At 36.3% G+C, this 21,691-nt stretch overlaps 2 protein-coding genes across 2 annotated transcripts; one reads left to right on the top strand and one right to left on the bottom strand.

Annotated features, from left to right (window-relative positions):
- Positions 1–845: 845 nt before the first annotated feature.
- On the top strand, positions 846–8,808 carry zgc:174904 (uncharacterized protein LOC564690 homolog). Its single transcript, XM_048203079.1, has 6 exons — positions 846–1,009; positions 3,980–4,105; positions 6,123–6,293; positions 6,380–6,561; positions 6,765–6,880; positions 8,400–8,808. The coding sequence occupies exons 1-6, from the start codon at positions 925–927 to the stop codon at positions 8,557–8,559; spliced, it is 840 nt and encodes a 279-aa protein (XP_048059036.1). The 5' UTR covers positions 846–924; the 3' UTR covers positions 8,560–8,808.
- Positions 8,809–15,151: 6,343 nt separating this feature from the next.
- pdk2b (pyruvate dehydrogenase kinase 2b) lies at positions 15,152–21,691 on the bottom strand. Its single transcript, XM_048203076.1, has 11 exons — positions 21,467–21,691; positions 20,830–20,971; positions 19,638–19,709; positions 19,339–19,523; positions 19,048–19,137; positions 18,884–18,961; positions 17,937–18,013; positions 17,743–17,841; positions 17,166–17,276; positions 16,952–17,065; positions 15,152–16,042 (listed from the first exon to the last, which is right to left on the bottom strand). Exons 1-11 carry the CDS (start codon positions 21,582–21,584, stop codon positions 15,899–15,901), a joined length of 1,230 nt encoding a protein of 409 aa, XP_048059033.1. The 5' UTR covers positions 21,585–21,691; the 3' UTR covers positions 15,152–15,898.

The following is a 21,691-nucleotide window of genomic DNA, read 5'->3' as shown; positions in this document are numbered from 1 at the left end:
ATAAGTAGATGAAATAGGTTTGTGCCAGTCAACTTCCTTGTTCAGCCTCCGGTTACCTGTATCAACTAGTTCAGACATGCCACCCAACCCCGACCTTTATGAACAAAAGCTGTAGGTGTCAGAGAGAACGGCTGCAGCTCTGCGTTTCTGCAAGGAAATATAGATATGGATGTGATATATGTATGTATGGCTATGCTCTTCTTAATTTTGTAGCTTCATCTGAATATCAACATTTGCAAGATTTAGTTAGTCAAAAGTTAGTTTTAAGGTTCATTGCTCTAATGTTGTGTCTCTAGAAAATAGTGATCTGTGACTGTAATATTCAAAGGTTTTTGTCTAAACTTGTTAATGAGGGATTTGTGGTCACATTAATGTTTTTAGATTTGTCAAGTACAAAATTGGGACAAAAGGACCCGTGAGTCATGCTGTTACTTGTGTTATTGTGTGTTTAGTTTACTTATTGGCTGTATTTATTAGTTTAGTTCATGAGGTTATTTTTCAGTAATTCCAATCCATTAATATTTTTTATGGATTTTTATGCTCATACCGATATTTGGGGAAAGGAAGGGAAAAGTAAGAAAAAGCTCTTTGAAAAATCACTTAACAAGTATTTACCAATATGTGAGTGGCTATTCAATAATGAAAATATGTAATGATCACAGTCAGGGTGAGTCATAAGTTTTACAGAAAACAGCACAAAAGAACTGTCAGCTCAATTTTTGGAAATTGCTTGTGACATTCTCTAGTTAAGTAAACATCTGGATCTGTCATGAGATACAGAGAACTACAATGTCAACCAATCCACATCGCTCAGCACACGGACACAATCTCCTTTTAAAAACACCCCTGCTGTTGAGCAACCACTGCAGTGAACAGAGAGACTCCAGTGTGTTTCATGTTTGTGTAAGTGTGCAAACGTGAGCAATGCCTGCAAACAGAGAGGGAATGCACAACGGTCTGATCGATGAGCCTGACGATGACTACAAAAGTCCAGAGGTGCGATATTCAGGTACGAGAATCATGGAAACATGCATGTGCTGTGTCTTTAAATAAATGTTTACATTTACGTTGTGTGTAATGAGGGCTGTGTTCCAAGAAACTGTTCCAAGGTCTCCAAGAAAGTTAAAAAAAAAAAAAAAAAAAATATATATATATATATATATATATATATATATATATATATATATATATATATATATATATATACACATACACACATTTTTTTTTTTTTTTTTTTCTGAATCTTAGAATTATTATTAAATATTATTTCATGTCTAGTTGACATTTGGTTAAACTGTTGAAAACTTGATTAAAACATTTCAACACTAGATTTTACATTTATGTGCCAAAGTTTCATATTTAGGGTAAGAAGATTCAAATCACAAACACTCTGGTATGAGCAATAGTACTGTAATAGTGATTCATGACTAAAATCCCTTAAGTATTTAGACTCAAAATTTAGAATTATATTTTTTTGTTAATCTTTCATTTTAGATTCTATTGCTCCTTTCAAGTTGAAACAATCAAAGTCTAAATCTTATTATTGTTTGGACGATCATAATCATGCTCTCAGACAGGCTTGTCATAAAGCAGAGAGGAGATGAAAGCATGATCGCCTACTATGTCCTTTGAGATTTTTAGCTAGGTCTAAATATTTCTCTGATTTAATTACTACACATTGTCATAGATCTAAGATTTTATTTCCCATGGTTTAGGTCAATAATCAGTGTTTTGGCATTTTGATGTGGAACCCTTGGCTGATTTTTTTTTTTTTTTTTTTTTTTGATAAAGTAATTCATTCTTCTTTCATTACACAGCCCCCATATCTGGTCCTGATTTTCTTGTCTATCCCAGTTTCTATTCACTATTTTCAACATGTTTCTTTAAAGGAACTGTGTGATCTGGTTAACCAGATGAAAATGACTACTTCTCCATAAACTAGAGAAGATGTTGTTCCTTCTGAGATTTTAAGAGCTTTTAAAGCCAGTATTCAAGTGCTGATTAATTCATCTTTGAATCGTGGGGGTGGTCCCGAATTATCTTCAGCACGCTGTTGTACAGCCTCTGCTTAAGAAACCGGGTTTAGATGAAAGCTGCTTGAATAATTTTGTGTCTAAGCTATCGTTCTTCTCAAATCTGTTAGAGAAAGTTGTGCGGTCACAATCGGATCCGATATCACTGCTTTTCACTGAGTCTGCTTTGCTGAAAGTGTTCATTGCAACTTTCATAACTTTATTTGCAGTGGATTCTGGTAAAAATTTTACCGATGTTACTAGATCTTACCACTTGCTTTTGATACTGTTGATCAAAATATTCCTCTTTGACATTTAGAGTACAACATTTGATCGGTATCAAAGGTACTGCCTTATGATAGTTCAGTTCATATCTTAAAGACAGGTCCTTTTCTGTAGCGTTGGGTACCTCAGGGCTCTATTCTTTTTAACATACAGCATATATGCTTCCGCTTGGGAAGGCACAATTCAATAAGGAGGCACAATGTTTCTTTTCATATATGCTGATGATACTCAGCTTTATTTGCTGTTGAAAGCTGGTAACTCCATTCAGCCTTTACTGGACTGTCTTGAGGTCATTAAGAAATGGTTGTCAAATAACTTTCTCCAACTTAATGAAGACAAAACTGAAATAATTATCTTTGGTGCCGAAACTGAGAAGTGGTCTTATTAATGAGCTTTGTAATTATTTCACTTTAATTTCTTCCCAGGTAAGAAACCTTGTTGTCATCCTGGATTCAGAATTATGCTTAACCTAGTCAATTAATTCTGTTGTTAAGAACAGTTTTTATTTCTAAACTTAAAGCATTTTTGTCTTTTCAAGATTTGGAGAAGGTTATTCGTGCTTTTATTACATCATTACATCATTTTTCATTGTTCCCGAATCTTCTAATAGACCTTTAAGATCTTCTGACATGGTTCTTTTGTGGTTCCCTCATTCCTGTTTGAAAACTAAAGGGGCTTTGATGACAGAGGAACCTTTTCATAGTTCCTAGAACTATTGGCTGAAGTATCCGGATTTTGCTGTGTTCGCACCGCAGGAACTAGGAACAATTTTAGTTCTAGGAACTCCTTTTGGGGAAACTAAAGGGGCTTTGGCACTGAATAGTTCCTGGGGATCTATCCTAGTGGCTCGTTCCTATAACTGAGTTCCTAGAACTATTCGGTGCGAAAGCCTCTTAAGGGTGACAGTCTTTTCAATTGCCGCCCCCATTTATGGAATCAATTGCTATTGGACATCCACCTTAAACATTCTATTAGCATTTTTAGAAATAGCATTCATTCATTCATTCTTCTGAATTTAATATTTACATTTATATTGTACCTTGTATACAATATATGTACCTTGTAAGAAAGTTTGTAAAAAAAAAAAAAAAACTTAATTTATTATTTAGAAATGTTCCAATCAGTGGACACAATCAGTGTCAAATAAAATCTAGAATTGTTGATTTTATTTTTTATTTCTAAAAAAAGGTCTAGAAGGTTTTGTTGCATACTAACTTTTATCAGATTAATGATTTGGCCACCCTGATGTGCTTCAAACAGGATGTTTGTTCTTTTTTTCTAGGGTCAAACCACTATTAAATGTGTTTGACACTTTCCTGAATGTTAACATTTGTTACCTTTTTGGGCAATTATTCAACCCTAGATGCTCCATAAATGTCCAATTGTTGTAAATGTTTATGATTTATGCTAAAAACTCCAGCTTGACAAACATCCAACATTACTGGATAAAGTAAGTATTGATCGCTACTCTCAGGGTTTGGGTTAACCTGGCAAAATACTGTAAATCATTCACTGAAATGGGTGACGTACTCCAGAATGTTTACAAAAGTTTAGATTTCTTGTGAAATAAATGTTATGTAAACATGCTTTATTTGTTTAACATTGTGTAAAGTGCATTGTGAGACATGGATGATTTTATACAATTGTTATATTGTAAATCATTGTTTTATTTGTGTTCACAGTATTTGATAACCGAGGTAAAAGTGGACAACGATTTTGCCAAGAACCCTTTAAGGTGGCAACAGCATGCCTGAGTGCCTTCTGCCTCATCTTACTCATGATCCTGGTGATCACAAGCGTTCACAATGGTACTTCTCCTTTCTCACATACATGACTTTGGTGCAGTTGTGTTTATCAACAAGTAGGGCTGAGCGATACCTACAATATAGTACTGGGACACCTGAAAATTACACCAAGAGTGACATTACATTCTAAATACATAGATACTAATATGGAATTGGTCCCTCCTCTTGCAGCTATAACAACCATCACTCTTCTGGGAAGGCTTTTTGCCTTTTTGCCCCTGTGGGATTTTTGCCCATTCATCCAGTAGAGCATTTGTGAGGTCAGGCACTGATGTTAGACGAGAAGGCCTAGCTCATAATCTCCATTCCAGTTCATCCCAAAGGTGTTCGATGGGGTTGAGGTCAGGGCTCTGTGCAGGCCAGTCAAGTTCTTCCACACCAAACTCATCCATCAATGTCTTTATGGACATTGCTTTGTTCTCTTGGCCACAGTAATGCTGAAATAGTAGGGGGCCTTCCCCAAACTGTTCCCACAAAGTTGGAAGTATAGCATTGTCTAAAATGCCTTGGTATGTTAAAGCATTAAGAATTCCCTTTACTGGAAGTAAGGGGCTTAGCCCAACCCCAGAGAATCAGTCCCATACTATTATACCTCCTCCACTAAACTTGTTGTCACATTGCAGTCAGGCAGGTAACGTTTTCCTGGCATCCACCAATCCCAGACTCGCCCATCAGATTGCTAAACGGATTGAAAAAACAGTGTGATTAGTCACTCCACAGAACATGTTTCCACTCCTCAAGAGTCCAGTGGCGACATGCTTTACACCACTTCATCCTACGTTTGGCATTGTACTTGGTGATGTAAGGATTGGATGCAGCTGCTCGGCCATAGAAACCCATTCCATGAAGTTCCCGCCTCACAGTTTTTCATTTTTCATAAACAACTTCTGCAAAGTTACAACACTCAAAGTTCAATTCAAAGGGAGATATTTTCTTTTAAAGAATTCTCTGTTTAAGGACTACAACAAACGGCTGGTAGGGACTAGAACAAGCTTCTTCCTGGCTTGGTGACATAACAAAATTTACATAAACCCCGCCCCCGAGAACACGCAACAAAGGGGGTGAGGCCATGTTGGGCTGCTTTAGAGAAGAGGAAGAGTTGTTGTAGTAGAGTGTTGTTACCATGCCATCATTTTACGCCAAACTGCTTCACAAACGAGGGTCAATTCAACGCTGGATTTGCACAAAAGATTAACATGACGCCACATGCTAGTCGATGAGTTGAATCAACTCCACAGCAACTGCATAAATTTATCCTCTAACCATTTAGAAACGTCCAGATGCATTCTAAAAGTTGTAACTTCTTCCTGAGTCTCTATAAGTGTCCAACTCCAGTTTGATCAGTGTAAGGCTGAACACTGTTTCTGAAAATCGCCATTTTGGCTGCGTGAGATTCTCCAGCTTTGTTGTTGTTGAGCTAAACTAAAGCGCGAACTGTTAAAGCTCCGCATTCTTCTGGAAAGCGGTTGGGAGCAACAGCTCATTTGCATTTAAAGAGACACACACAAAAACGGTGTGTTTTTGCTCACACCCAAATAGCGGCAAATTTGACAAGCTATAATAAATGATCTGTGGGATATTTTGAGCTGAAACTTCACAGACGCATTCTGGGGACACCAGAGACTTATATTACAGCTTGTAAAAGGGGCATGATAGGTCACGTTTAAGAGTTGTATCCCCCAACACTTTTGTCCATATAGTGTATTTCCAGATTCAATTTGATTTCAACTCACAAGTTTTTGATTCAATCAAATTCTAGTTTCGATTATATTTGACTAATTTTGCTGTATTCTGAAACAAATGCTCTCTCATCAGCTATTGCAGAAACTACTAACTATTAAACAGTTCAGTTGCTATTTATCTTCCAGACATAATCAACACAACCAAATAATAAAAAAACTAGCATTTCATGTGTAAAACAGTCAAATTATCATAAAATTATAAACTCATGAACACATCAGTTTTGTTGTTAACTTCATCTTTCTATTTCTTATTTCTCGAAAACCCTATATGTTCTTAGGTAAGAGCCGTTCATCTGATAAGGATTCCCGCCCCAGCGCTGCTGAAACACAAATGCAGACGGGCTGCGCTAATGTAACGGCTCTGACAGAAGAACTGCAGACCGTGAAGAAAGAGAAGAGTGAACTGGAGAAAGAGCGGTCGCAGTTGAAGGACAAAATCGCTAAGCTTGGTTAGTGAGGTGCAAGTGCTTGCATTTGCGTTAACAAATGATATCTGTTGCATTTCGTAACATCAAAAAATGTTGGGTCTTTTTAGAGGCAACCCCTGCACCACAAACCTCTCTAGCACCAATGAAGACTTCTTGCCCTGAAGACTGGAAGCACTTTAATGGCAGCTGTTACTACATCTCAAGCATGGGCAGGACCTGGTCAGATGGTCAGAGGTACTGCAAGCGAAATGATGGACACCTAGCCATCATCCTCACGGCTGAGGAACAGGTGAGGACAGATAAGAGTGGTTTAAGTATGCTGATCTATTTGCTGAACATCTAATGAACACTGAATATCCACATCTATATATTTGTGTAATAAGCCCTGCAATATACAAAAGAGGAAGAGATCTTAGCTGAAACATGTGAGCCATTGCAATTGATTCCTTTTTTTTTTTGCTGATTTTAATATTTGATCTTGACCTGATAAAGACGTTCATATGGGACCTGCTGCCCCGTGGATACTGGAACGCTTTCTGGTTTGGCATAAGTGATGAAAAAGTAGAAGACGACTGGCACTGGGTGGATGGAACCAAACTGGTTGGAGGGTAAGAATGTCAAATTTGTCAACAAGTTAAAACTCTTGTCTAGACGTCCGAGCTTGTTTACTAGATGACATGCGTCATGTAGAGTTTAAAATACTGAATCATATTTTTTCATTCCTCTTTTGGAGACATGATCTCGTGTTCATCTCTGAATCATCTCATCCTTCCCGTCTCTTCTTCCTCTTTGTAAAAAAATGAAAAGGGTCTTCTTTACAGTCATTTTTTTTATTCATATATCCCCAATTATTAATAATCTGACTTTTATTAATGTTAGTGACTGCTTGGGAATCAGGAATTGATATTTTACCTTTTAAATATACAATTATTAAAGGGAAAATATTACAGGAAACAGGATTTTAATTTTATTATGTGCCCATATTATTTATGCAAAGAAGTTATCTGGACATTCACATATAAAAATTCGGTAACACTTCAGTTTAGATTCCAATTCTCATATTAATTACTTGTTTATTAAAGCTGCAGTCCGTAACTTTTTTTGGTTAAAAATTATTTTTGAGCAAGTACATAACCAGCCACTGTTCAAAATTATCTCATTATCTTAGCTCGATTCACAACGGTAAGCTTGTAATAATGTTTTATAATAAGAGGGACATGGTGGATTTCCGCAGGAAATTTGAGCATGCAGCAGTTCGTCTGTGCGTCATTACGTCACGTCCGTAAACAGAAAGGAAGGAGTCCAGGCTAGTCGGTTTTATCACGTGAGGATGCTGCTGGTAGCGGATCATTTATAGCCTTTTCTCACTGCAGCTGAAATAATGAAACTTATCATTTTGATGGCGGATTGTAATCCAGAAAGGTCCAAATGACAATCATCTGTGACAATTGGAGATTCACCCGTAGTCAAAAGCAAAAGACTTTGGACTGTGGAGTGGCTACAGAAATTGAATTCTACAGGTAACGCTAATATATACACATAGTCATGCAATGCTGATGTTGTTAACATTAACGATTTGAGAACAAAGTATAACAGTAATAATAATTCACACGGTTTGGCATGATCCGAGCTAAGCGATCGTTAGATTTAATCATCATTGGCAGTGTGATTCATTGTAGGCCTAATGCTTTTTTCCTCAGTTGGTCAGAACAAAAGTGGCAGACATGATACTTGATATGATATTTTTTAGTGAAATTTTCTTATATTGGTCATACTTTCAAGACGTAGAATCTGTGATTCTGAAGTACAGTATCCACACCGGTGCGGTGACTGACAGCAAGCATTAGATTCATCCGCGCTGCCGAGCTGTGCCGAGGCACAACGCACGTACAGATAACTGTTCCGCATATGACTGCAATTGCAGGTTTCAAACAAGAGATGGCGACAAAGAGGAAAAATCACGGACTGCAGCTTTAACTTTCATTAACCTTATTAATTGTGTTTTAGCACCCCTTTAATTTGCTTTTTTTTTTTTTTTTTTTTATTATGCTGCCACCACAAAATCCAACCGACCGTAAGGAAACCAGGCAGTCTGACTGGGACTAACCCATTTTTTTTCCTCCATAGTTTCTGGGAATATGGCGAGCCCAACAACCATAGAAATGAAGACTGTGGCTACATGATAAAAACAGATGTTTTAAGTCGTGTGGCTATAAGGAGCTGGTATGATGCGCCGTGCCACATGTCCTTGCCCTTTATCTGTGAGAAGACAGCTGCGTCCTCCTGATCATTGCTCTCACCATCATCAACATACATTCATTGATCATTATCAATACAATCTGTAATGCAATTACCGTTGTGTTTACAATCTAACATCATATGTGCATTTAACTTTAGCTATGCTTTTTACCAATGGATGATTTTTGTAAATGTATGCATTGAAAAATCATAGAAAGATCAATTGATTTATCGGTTTTCTATGTAAAAAAAAAAAAATTGTCAGTCTTTTCCTAAACAACTAAACATCTTTGAATAACTTGTGTTGTGTTTGCAATTCTGGGGTAACTATAATAACAGTACTTTATGTAAGTACCTGTTTTTTTATAACTTTGGTTATGTCCGGCAGTTCCACTTACACTCAGTAGGGTGCATCATTGAGTCAAAGTTTTGAGCAGAATGGATCAGTCAATACCTGGGTCCTAGACCATGAAAACAGGTTTAGGTGGATAGCCAAACTGTAAAACATTTTCAGCTGGTTAAACTTAGAAATGTAAGTTCACCTGCTGCCTTAAAAATGTGAGTTAACTCAACTAAACATAAGTTAACTCAACTTGAAGATAAGCTTTGTTTCAACTCACAAATAGTCAAGACAATGCATTACTTTAAGTTTAAATTTTAACTTAAAGTAATGCGTTGTCTTGACTATTTTTGAGTTGAAACAAAGCTTATATTCAAGTTGAGTTAACTCACATTTTTAAGGCAGCAGGTGAACTTACATTTCTAAGTTTAACCAGCTGAAATTTTTTGGTATGTTTTAGTTTAGTTTGCTCCAACCCCAGGTTTTAAGCACCATGAACATGGCTCTGTTTTTAGCAGTGTTCGTTGCCATAGTTTATGCTCCACAGCTAACCGGCTGGGCAGGTTATGTTCTGGATAAGAGATTTCAAACCAAAATTGGAGAAAACTGTGACTGTGAGCAAAATGACACATCTCTCACGCAACTTGCGTCTCCATTCCTAACCCCCAATCGCTCCCTGGGCGCCACAGCAAAAATGTCTGCCCACTGCTTCGGGTGTGTGTCCACAGTTTGCAGTGTGTGTGTGTGTGTGTGTGTTCACTACTCACTACTCCTAATGTGTGTGCTCTAACTGGATGGGTTAAATGCAGAGGACAATCCTTGGCCTTCACGTCATGTTTAATTGGACTGGACTGGTTTTGTCAACTCAAAACTAATCCTGTAACCATGAGTTTGTTCAACTATCATTATAGTATGGGCCCCTTCTTTTTCTCTTCATATTTGATTTGTGGAGTTTGCAACATAAATGTTGACTAACTTATCTCTGTCATCCTAATGTTAAAAATAATAACAATAGCCGTGCATTTGTTGCTTTTTTCCAGACTATAGACATCAAGATTTATTTAGAGAACCGATTCAAACAAGATTCATTTAGACTGTTCAAGCCAGTGTTCGGTTGCATAAACTGCTTAGACTAGTCTTACAAGTTAGCCATCTCATTTTTTTCTTCAAGACAGGTCATAATTTTTTTTTAATCACTTACATAAAAAGTTAGATTGGGCAAATCAGTCTTTCTTTTAGGATTTTAATTAGACCAAACTAATTGTTAGTTGGTCAGACGAGTTCTTAAAGGGTTAATTCACACAAAAATGAAAATTCTGTCATTAATTACTTGATGAATTAAAAAATTAATGTGTCATATTTATTAATATTTAGGCTTGAGGGTGAGTAAAGCTTGGGGTAATTTTCATTTGAAAGTGAACTAATCCTTTAAGGATTGAGAATTGGACCCTAAACTAAGCATACAACACCATTTTCAACCAAAAACGGAAAACTTTATGCGTTTCATTTAGGTCCGTGTACGTTTTGATAGTTTGTTTTCCAATTTGAAATGAAATATGCAGAAACGAGAAAACGGTAGTTTCCTGTTTTTTCGTTTGTTAAAAAAAACGGAAAAACGAGATTTTGACTCGATTTTCGTTTTTTTCGGGTCACGGATAGAAAACGGAAACACGACTTCAAAACTCGTTTTCCACATGTGGGCGGTCATTACACGCCCCTTTCAGCCGATTGGTCAATCAAATCTGAGCCAGTGACGTCATCTTCAGTTCGTTCAACAAAATAATAGTCCTCTGCCGCTATATCAGTAGATGTCATAAATCGGCTTTCTTCAGTGCAACCTAACGCGTATTTCACAGAAATATGTTTGCACAGATAAAAAAAAAGTAAAAAAAAAAAAAAAAAAACCCTACAGTAAATTTAATTAAGTCTGTTTTTAAGCTGTTTTTAAAATGTAAATGCCTCTACATCTGTTACCAAGCGCATGACATCCTTTGGGCTACTACCACCGATCAATAGGCTATACATAATGACAGACTATTATCTAGATCAGTGGCTACTGCACTCATTTTTTTTCTTATTTTAATGTTTTGTTTACATTTTATACATTTAAATTCAATCATTTAGCAGACGCATTCCTTGCAGTAGCTAGACTATGAAGACTACATATTAGAAAATAGGCTATCCACAAGGTGGCAACACCTAATAACGGTATCACCATCGCAGGGCTTTTTAGTTTTACTTAGCTTATAAATGGCCATACAGATTTTATCTCTTAAATTAAACACTTTTATTAACACAGTGAACATTACTATTATATGTCACAGTTTACTTGCTATCCTCACTTTTTCTGTCTTTCCTTCGCTTTTGAATGAATTAGCTATAAATGGCCCTGAACATTTTACTTTCAATTTCGATTTAACGGCTATTGGCGATTCTGCGTCAATTGCTTCAGTGGACAACAGCAAAACAAAAACTCTCGTATATTAAACATAGAAGTTTTATTATCTTTGTAATTATTTTATTATCTTTTATCACCTTTGTAATTATTTTATTTTGTAAATATTCGTGGCTTAAACAGCGGGAAAATTTACTGTATGCAGTTCTGTGGCTGTTTTGAAAAACTTAAACTAAACGAAAATTATTGTTGCCTTGTCAATATAATTTCTGTTTTTTCCCCCTGACTTTCAAATGATGCGATCATCGTTTCATTAACCGACAAGATTATATTAAATTAGAATTGAACGAAATTTGATAAATGTCTGTGAATCATTAAAAAATTCCAGGGGTTTAGTTTTAGCCTACATAAACAAATAGCAGAATAAACAACAGAACATGAGGGTTCATCATCATCACGCACCTGCAGCGCTTCTGTGAACGGAGAAAAAAGGATTCAATTATATAAAAGGAATAAATAGCCTATGTCTATGCGCGAAATTTATTTCACTTAAGTAATTAACATTACCAAAATGAAAGGGGAAAAAATGCGACAATACGAGTGTCGGTTCATTTTTGAGAAGTTCACAGAAAGGAAACCAAGACGGCAGAAAATTTCTTTGTTTATTTTACGAGCAATGTTTTGTTTGTGAGTGTACAAAAATGATAGGCCTATTTAACCCTTCACAGATTCGAATGGTGTTACATATATTTGACCATAAATGTCAAAGTATTTTAAGTTGTTTCCGCTTTTATAAGAAAATTCAAGAGAACGCGTCGGCGCCTCACGCACACACAACATCAGTTTTAGTAACTTGACACCACAGCCTGTTAACTGTCAAAATAACATACATTCAACCAAATATATAAAAAGTTATATTCCTACTGCTCATTTTAAGTAGTCTGTGTAGGCTACAATAAAAGCGTTTAAATAATAAATATAGTTTAGGCTCCAAATCGTGAATATTGAAACATTTGGATTTGTGTCAAATTAGAGAGGTAGTTAGAGGTAGTTTCTGTTTCAGTGCAGCTTTAAATTAATTCGTTTTGGCTTAACATTTATATATTATTTTTGTCATAACTAAAATAGCTATGTAGCTGTAATTTTGATCTTTAATGTTTGATCTTTACATATTCCCTCAATCTTTTAACCAAAGGGTTATTAACATTTCAGCAGGCAATGTTAGGCTATATAAAATAAATAAATAGAGATGAGCTATTGTTCGTTTTTCAAAATTTCAGAATAAAATAAAACCTGTAGTTTTTTTTTTTAATCTGTGCTTTTCATCCGCTGCTCTGTGTGGGTAGTGCAGTTTCACTATGCATATTAAACTACAAACAGCATTACAACAGTCTGTGTGCTGATTAACATTTCTGAAATAAATATTTCTGTGAAATACGCGTTAGGTTGCACAGAAGAAAGCCGATTTATGACATACTGATATAGCGGCAGAGGACTGTTATTTTGTTGAACGAACTGAAGATGACGTCACTGGCTCAGATTTGATTGACCAATCGGCTGAAAGGGGCGTGTAATGACCGCCCACATGTGGAAAACGAGTTTTGAAGTCGTGTTTCCATTTTCTATCCGTGACCCGAAAAAACGAAAATCGAGTCAAAATCTCGTTTTTCCGGTTTTTTTTAACAAACGAAAAAACGGGAAACGACCGTTTTCTCGTTTCTGCGTATTTCATTTCAAATTGGAAAACAAACTATCAAAACTTGAGGGCCTGAAAACGCAACATTTGGAAAAGGGATTTCAAAGTTATTAAAGACATATTTAAAACAGTTCATGTGACTACGGTGGTTCAACCTTAATATTATAAAGTGACGAGAATATTTTTTTGTGCCAATAAAACAAAATACCGACTTTATTCAACAATATCTAGTGATGGGCGATTTCAAAACACTGCTTCAGGAAACTTTGAAGCTTTATGAATCTTTTGTTTCGAATCAGTGATTTGGATCACGTATCAAACTGCCCAAAGTCACAGAAAATTCGAAATACTTATGACGTAACGAAGCCTCGTTTACTGAAATCATGTGACTTTGGCACGCGGAACCACTCGAAACAAAAGGTTCATAACGATTCAAAGCAGTGTTTTGAAATCGCCCATCACTAGATATTGTTGAAAAGTCGTTATTTTGATTTTTTTTTTTTTTTTTTTTTTTTTTTTGGTGCACAAAAAGTATTCTCGTCGCTTTATAATATTAAGGTTGAATCACTGTAGTCACATGAACTGTTTTAAATATGTCTATAGTAGCTTTTTGAAAGTGTTAATTGTCTTGCTGGCAATAGAGGCCTCACTGAGCCATCGGTTCCAAAGATGAACGAAGGTCTTACAGGTGTAAAAGAAACATGGGGGTGAGTAATAAATTACATAATTTTCATTTTTGGGTGAACTAACCCTTTAAGACACAGTCTTAACTTAGCGGCTATGTTTATGCAACTGACCCCAGAACTAGAATGTGATCAACATAACCCAACTCAAAAGTCAAAGTCTTTGGAAAGCAATACAATCACTCTATCTTCTTTGCATACAAAACAAGTGCTCAGTTGCCCTGTTTAGTTTCGCATGCGTTTACATAAGGTGTGCATGCATGGATGCATTTTGAATCATGTCCTTTCACGTTCCATCCGCCTGTTTTTATGACAGAGGTGTAACTGATTGTACCACACCGAGGCCACCTGCCTAATCAAAGTAGACTACTTCATTTTACGTATATCAGCATAATCTTAATCATAGTTCAAAAACAGGTCAGGTCAGACTGAAAGAGAACAGCACGTAGGCTACTTTCATTATGTTTTTAGCTCATTATTTAAACCCTGTTTTCGGTAAACATACCTTTGTTAACTATAGTTGTTAACTCATTGTCCTCAATGTATGGAGGACCAAACCTCCCCCTTTGCATATAGAAATGTAAAAATAAATAAATGTAGGATATAGTAAATAAATACACTTGGAAATAAATATTAAAATAAATTAATGCATAAATAAATATAAAAAAAAAATACATGAAAAACTAAAAGAATTAACAAATAAAAGTTACAATAAACAATAAAAAAATAAATGTAAATATAAATACAGAAAATAATAAATGAATGAAAAAGTAATCCTAAAATCAGGATATAAATGAATAAAAAATGAATTATATTTTTTTATCAAGTCATTTATTTTCTTTATTTATTTTCCTATATATATATGTCTCTTTTTGCATACAAAACAAGTGCTCAGTTGCTCTGTCTAGTTCTACGTTCTGAATTTAAGTGCTTGCGTAGGGTGTGCATGCATGGATGCATTTTGGATCGTGTCCTTTCATGTTTCATCCGTCTGTTTTTATGACAGAGTCGTAACTGTTTGAAATAGTTAGGCTATGTACCACCTGCAAACAAAGTAGGCTACTTTATATATATGCATATTCTACAATATATAATATATATGACATAACAATGTGCAGTAAATGGTAAAACTATTTAAACTACAAATTATTGTGTTTATGATTACACTAATACATTAAAATATGATATATATAACACCAGTTTGCAACATAGCAGACTGTTTTTCTATGGCTAAAATAACCAGAAGTCTTGCACATATCCACTTTGTCATTTTGGATGTCATGTCTCCATTTTCTGATCTATTTCAGGTGTTGAAGTCTCAACTAACCAGCTGATGAGTTGAATCAGGTGTGGTTTGAAAATGTGTTCTGTTTCAAAGAACAGAGTTGGGAAACACTGATGCAGCATCAGCTTGTTTTATTACTGTGTGCACATTTCCACGTCATGTTTTCGATTACATAATCACATATGTGTTAGTATGTTTTTCCCCTTCCCCAAGTTGTTTGTAATAACAACAGCTTATGCATCTTGATGAGAAATGATCAGATTTATTTCATATATATATATTAAAAACTCAAACAACAAGGGTCCTTTTAACAACAATAAAGATTGTGGTCGTTCATAATACAATGAAACACAACAGCACAGTGTTATTAATATACACTTACATATATGCTTTTCTTAAATACTGTGTTAATCACACATCAAGTAATAAGATTCAAAATCTCCAGCCTCTTTACAGAGGAAAAACAACAACTTTGGCCACAGCCTCCCTTTTTTTTTCCTGAATCGACACTTTTGACAATTCATCCATTTTCTCCGACCTCTGAAATGTCTCATATCTCACCTACTGTATCCTTCCAGCTGCATTTCTTCTGCTTTCATTATTTTACTCCTTTACAATACATATACTTCTCTCCACCTTTTTTAGACTTCTGCAACTTAACTCTGCCTCAATCTGGTTCACATGCATCTAATCACCTCTCGCCCCTTCAGGTGTTCACTCGTGCGGGACACTTCGTGCCTGAGCTCTTGCTGAAAACACCCACTTCAGCAGCACCACAGTAATAACTTACATTTATACTAAGAAATCTACTGTTTGGCATCTTAAATTCTGGCCACATGCAGTTTAAGTGTTTCCAGTCAACAGTACTCGAAGAATATTGGGAAATGCTGTCATTGGTCCCTAGTTCAGTAGGGAATGTGAGCATTCACAACAGTGGCCTTTCATGAAGGCATTTGTTACATCTTTAAGGCAACCATCTCCTGTGGTTCTCACTTCGCAGCCTTGTACGCAGCCAAGTTCAGTGGCTCCTTGCTCGGGACGCACCAGTCATCAGCTTCCTGGTTGAATTTGTAATGCCGCAAAGCGGTCTTATTAAACACTGGAAGCTTCTCTACTGAATCCGTGGACAGGGCCTGTGGGCAGAAGAACGTCATTGTGGATTAATGATTTGAAGAGTGTAATGTAATGTCCAAAGTTAACAGGATGTTTTGCACAGGTACAAGCTCAACAAATAAGGCTAGTGTAAGCAAAACTCTCATTATGATTTGTCATCTTGGCTGATTGTTTAAAATTTTACCTAAAAATGCAGATTCTGTCATTGTTTACTCGTTGTCCCAAACCCGTATGACGTTCTTTCTTTTGTAGAACACAAAAGGAGAAGTTCCGCATAATGTTGATTTAATGTTGAGTTCATTTCCATGGTAAACAAAATATACATCAGGTAAAAAACTGCTGATTGTCTCCTTTTGTGTGTCTTCACAGGGGGAAAAACGTCATACACTCTTTTCCAAAAGGGACTTTTTCGTATAGCAATGCAATAGAAGAACTATTTTTGGTTGCCCAAAGAAGTGTTGTGTCTCTTCAGAAAAGTTGGACTAAACCACTCAATTCATATGGATTAGTTTTACAATCTCTTTATGAACTTTTTGAAGTGTCAAAGTGATAGTTCATAGCTGTCTATGGAGGGACAGAAATCTCTCAGATTTCTTCAAAAATATCTTAATTTGCATTCTGAAGATGAAAGAATGTCTTACAAGAGGGTGAGTAATTAATGACAGAATTTTCATTTTTGGGTGAACTAACCCACACAGCAACATAGTGTCGACCCAGATATGGGCCACATCTGGTACATTTGGATTCCACGTGTACCAGATGTGGGCCGGATATGGGCCGACATAATGTTGCTGTCTGGGAACCTTTTGTGCAATATAAAGTTTCCATGGATGTTAAACACCGTCATTAAGAACCGTCAATGCCAATAAAGTGAGTAAATGAACAATTTCTATTTTTATGCGAACTAACCCTTTATGTTATGATCTTACCTTCAGCTGAATTACAGCATCCGTACCAAAGCCCTCCATTGGATAAAGCTGGAGATCACCTTGGAAGTAGCGTGCGTACAGGCGGGAGATGGGAAGGCCATAACCAAAGCCAGCCTGAGGGAATAACGGGACAGGTTTGACTATCAGTTTTAATCAAGAAACATATGTACATGACTGCTATTATGTAGTGTTAAAGAGCGTGCTGTGCTCTTACCATTGGAGTCCGTTGATGGTCACCAATGGTAGGTCTGGGCGCCGTCGAATACATGTAGCTAAAAAGTCTATCAATCTTCCTGAAAGGAACGCCGCCACCTCTGTCACTGATCTGGAACATGAAAAAGTGAATGTTTAGAGAACAATAATGTGTTTTGTGAGCTGCATTACATCAGATGCCAAATATGTGTGGGTTGCGTCATTAAGACTTACAGTAAGACTAAGGGATTGACTGTTATATATGTATCAGAAAATAGACATAATCTTAAAAACACAACACCCACTAAGTAGCATGGATATAGCATTTCTTTGTTGCGTTCCTTAGCCACCAAGCAGGGCAAAGGTTGACGGTATCGTTATTACTAGTTAAAGCCGAAATGAAAGTTGATCAATGGTGGTTAGAATATTAATCTTTAGGACAGTTTATATAACGTTATTATCAGTTATCGCTGGATCTAGGGCAGGTTGAGAATGATTCAAACAAGGTGGTGGTGGTGTGACCTCGCACTGAGATAAAAACTATTCTCACTGCCAAATTTCTCTTAGGATCCCTCTAACGTGAACTTTCATTTACACACCTTGATTGACAGGTCCTCTCCACCTAGAGCAACCATGACTTTGATTGGTGGCAATGTGCTGCTTGTTTCATGATTCTCAAGAGTAGCCCTCATTGCGTTCTAGAGTGGGAGAGACATAAAGAAATGAAATATTTACAATCTATAACTATTTCTTCAATTCATATGAATATGCAAAAATAAAGCACCATGTTTACCTTGAAGAGCTCAAAAACCATGTGGTAAAGATGAGAAGGAACGTAGGATATCTCGATTGGTCGCGACTTGTTTTTTGCTGTAACAGAGAACAAATATTATAAGATACAAAGTAGTATGTGAACATTAAAGCAATATTTCTCAAAAAAAAAAAAGAAAATTATCTCATGATTTACCCACACTCAAGCCATCCTAGGTGTATATGACTAACACAGTCGGAGTTATATTTAAAAAATCCTGGCTTTTCCAAGCTTTATAATGGGAGTGAATGGGGCTCAAGATTTTGAAGCCCAAAAAAAGTGTATCCATCCATCATAAAAGTAATCCAGGGGGTTAATAAAGGCCTTCTGAAGCAAAGTGATGGGTTTTTTAAAGAAACATGTCCATATTTAAAACTAAAATAACTAGCTTCCGGCAGACGGCCTACGCAAAACGACTTATGCCAAAAGAGTAACTTCGTAAACTTAATGCCTCTTGCGGTTCAAACAAATATGGCTCTGCAACAAGCTCAAGCTCATCTTCTCTTATATCAAAATCCTCTGATATTTCTCTTTAAAAACTCTCATTTTAGACTTCAAATTCGTGACCGGTGTTTTGTATTGCTCTATCCTTTGCGCTTCCGTGTTCGTCAATGTGTCAGTTCAGAGATTACTCTTTTGGCGTAAGTTAATTTACGTAGGCCATCTGCTGGAAGCTAGCTATTGTAGTTTAGAAAGATTTAAATATGGATATTTATTTTACAAAAACCGACTTGGACTTCAAAATCAGGAGCTCCATTCACTCCCATTATAACGCTTGGAAGAGTAGAACTGTGTTCACCTGAAATAAGAGTCATATACATCTAGGATGGCTTGAAGGTGAGAAAATTATCCCATGATTTACATTTTTGGGTGAACTATCCCTTTAAGTTACTATATGGAATGCTATTTTATGCATTAATGTTCCTCACCGTTTATCTCTCTAAGCTCCAGCTCAGGGGATCCGAGGTAATACTGCTCACAGAGCATTTTAGCGCACTCGTATGCATCTGAAGCAGAACACAGGACATTGATATTGAATTTGTACTTGTCGCTAGAGTAATATTTGCATTACAGTATGCACTAAAGCACTCACCTCTGATTACATCTGTGACGTCACAGCTTGAGTCAATGCACCCGATGCTGCTGGGATGTCCTGGCTTTGTGGTGCCATCAAAGATCAGAGCTGGAGATAGAGCAGGAAACAGAAGGGAACAGAGGGTTATGAGGAAATCATTCTCTCATATCCAGTGAATAATTAACTCAAACAGGAATAGGCCGGATTATTCAAGATCTAATGACCTGTGCATTTAAAGTGCTGAGAAAGCGACAGTTCTTGCCAATAGTGCTGATGCAAAGTCCAGGAATTAGGACAAGATTTACTTACTGTGCTGGTTGATGAGCATGCGAATGGAGATGCGGTTCATGTAAAAGCGGTCCAGAAAGTATTGAATGTTCTGACATGTCACAGGGTCTGCCCCAAATGCATCCCTATACTCAATGACACCCTGGGCCATGGTGGGTACCACATCGTTGTGCCTGTTCCTAATGGTCACCAGAGTTTCCACAAATCTATGGGACAAAGAACAAAACAAACTCTATGAATCTTGCTGTTTTGTTTTAATATTACTGCTTTAATACTCTGATCATGTTGGATGTGTACAGTATGCAGATTGAAGAACCTACTCTTGCAGAACTCTAGGGTCATTTGGGCTCTTGTCTTGGAATTCCAGGATGTCCATCAGGCTTTGAATAAACCTGAGAAGGTAAGAGAGAGAAGACAAAGGGAATGAAAGGTACACTATTATGTTTTAAATACCAATGCACAAACGTATACAGTTACACTTTTTCATATACAAAAGTCTCCAATAACACCCTCAACATGCATAATGTTTTCCCACTTGCTTGGTGGCAAGTTTTGCCATTTTTAAGCAGTTGCCAGTGTTATTATTGTAAACTAAAACCATTTAAAATTGCTTTCCGTGTTGAAAGAAAGCTCAAATGCAGTAGAAATGTTGCCTTAGCAACTAACTAACATAAATAATTTTAAGTTGAAGTACTAAAAACAGAAATTAAATTAAAAAAAAAACAACTAAAATATTATTATTAATAAAATATCAATGAATAATAGTATACAGATAATACTAAAATAACACTAGGCTACAAAGAGTAGCCTATTATATTATTATTTTAGATATTATTATTTACTATTAAATTGTGCATGACTTCTTTTCCTCATTTGTTTTTAAAATGTGACCCACTCATTTCCATGAATTTCCCTCCTTACACACTACAGTAGAACATACTGTTCCAAGTCAGTTCTCGAAACCAAGTGCGCGCGCCACCACTATAAGTTGCACCTTCTCAAATTTCACTCTGAAGTCAACCGCCATATCCGTTACATAACATACCCTCAGACAGTCTACTAGTAAACAAGTGAGGGTCTGTACAACGGTATTTGAACACAAAACAACACTATAAGCCAAAAGCAGGCGTAAGCAAAAGAACAAAGATTTAAATGGAAACAAAATACGCTTTCTTAAGGCAGTTTACGCATCTTGCAACACAACTTGAAGTCGCATGGTCCAGAAAACTAACGCAGAGGCAAAGTATTTAGTAGTATTGTGGGGTCTAATGATTCCTATAGATTAAAAGTTGAAATGGAAACTCGGTGATGTAACATATAAGCTCTGAACATACTTCGAAAACATCAGGCTGGGGAACTAGGGCAAAGTTCACCATACAGTTGGAGGCGTGCATGGGACAAATTACATAATGCACGCGTAAAAAATAAACCATTTTAATGCGTTAATATGTTAAGCAATATCTTTTACATGATTCATTTTTTTTCTTTTCTGTCAGTTTAGTCAAAACTTACCAGCTGTGAACTAGCTGAACGGATTGAGTCATTATCAGTTGGTCTGGTAAAAGGTTGATCTCCTTCAAACTGTTGCTTAGTCTGACGGGGAGCTCTTGTCTGAGGAAAGCGAAAGATGTTTTCTCGCAAGCATTTGTGGATCCTGCAAAGAAAACGTGACAGAGTGAAACCTCTTGCTGCAGTAGGCTATAGTTAAACTAAAAGTCAAATATCAGCAAGATATACTTTGGCGTCCCTGTAGCACCATGAGCTAACCGTCTATCTTAATATTTTTTAACAATACACTTTATCATTTTTGTTCAATAAGTGATGTGTAAATCTGTAATAAAGTTACAAATAATGGCAGTCCGATGCACTTACGGAAAGCGCTCGAGCGGAGAACTGTTACTATGGTTACCCCATCAGTTGAACGCGACTGCGTTAAGCTCATATAATTAGTGGTTATTGGAATGATGTTTGAGCGGAAAATTACATTTAGATATATTTTTAATTTTTACATAAAGATGTTATTTCATAACAAAAGAATATAGCATATATTGTTGCAAATCATATGCACAAATGGTCAATGTAATAACAAAATGTTTAGCATTTTAACAATATTGCATTTAAAATATTTTGCATTCAAATTGAAACTCACCGAAATCCAGAAACTGCTTCATTGACAACGGCGATGGAGAAAATTTCGCGTAGTAATCAATATGTTTAGGTACATTTAGCATAGCAGCATTCCTCATTATAAATCTTACAAACTTCATCTTGGAAAACCTAATTCGGCTATCTGAGCTAAAAGTTATCAGTATATCCTCGCGTGTATTTCTTTATTCAGTCTGGGTCTGTCTTGAGACCTGTTGTTGACGACCCT

This window comes from Megalobrama amblycephala, linkage group LG9, assembly GCF_018812025.1.
Source record: "Megalobrama amblycephala isolate DHTTF-2021 linkage group LG9, ASM1881202v1, whole genome shotgun sequence".
In the NCBI taxonomy this organism is placed as follows: Eukaryota; Metazoa; Chordata; class Actinopteri; order Cypriniformes; family Xenocyprididae; genus Megalobrama; species Megalobrama amblycephala.
Note: the sequence above shows the minus strand (reverse complement) of the source record. Positions and strands in the feature narration are given on the sequence as shown.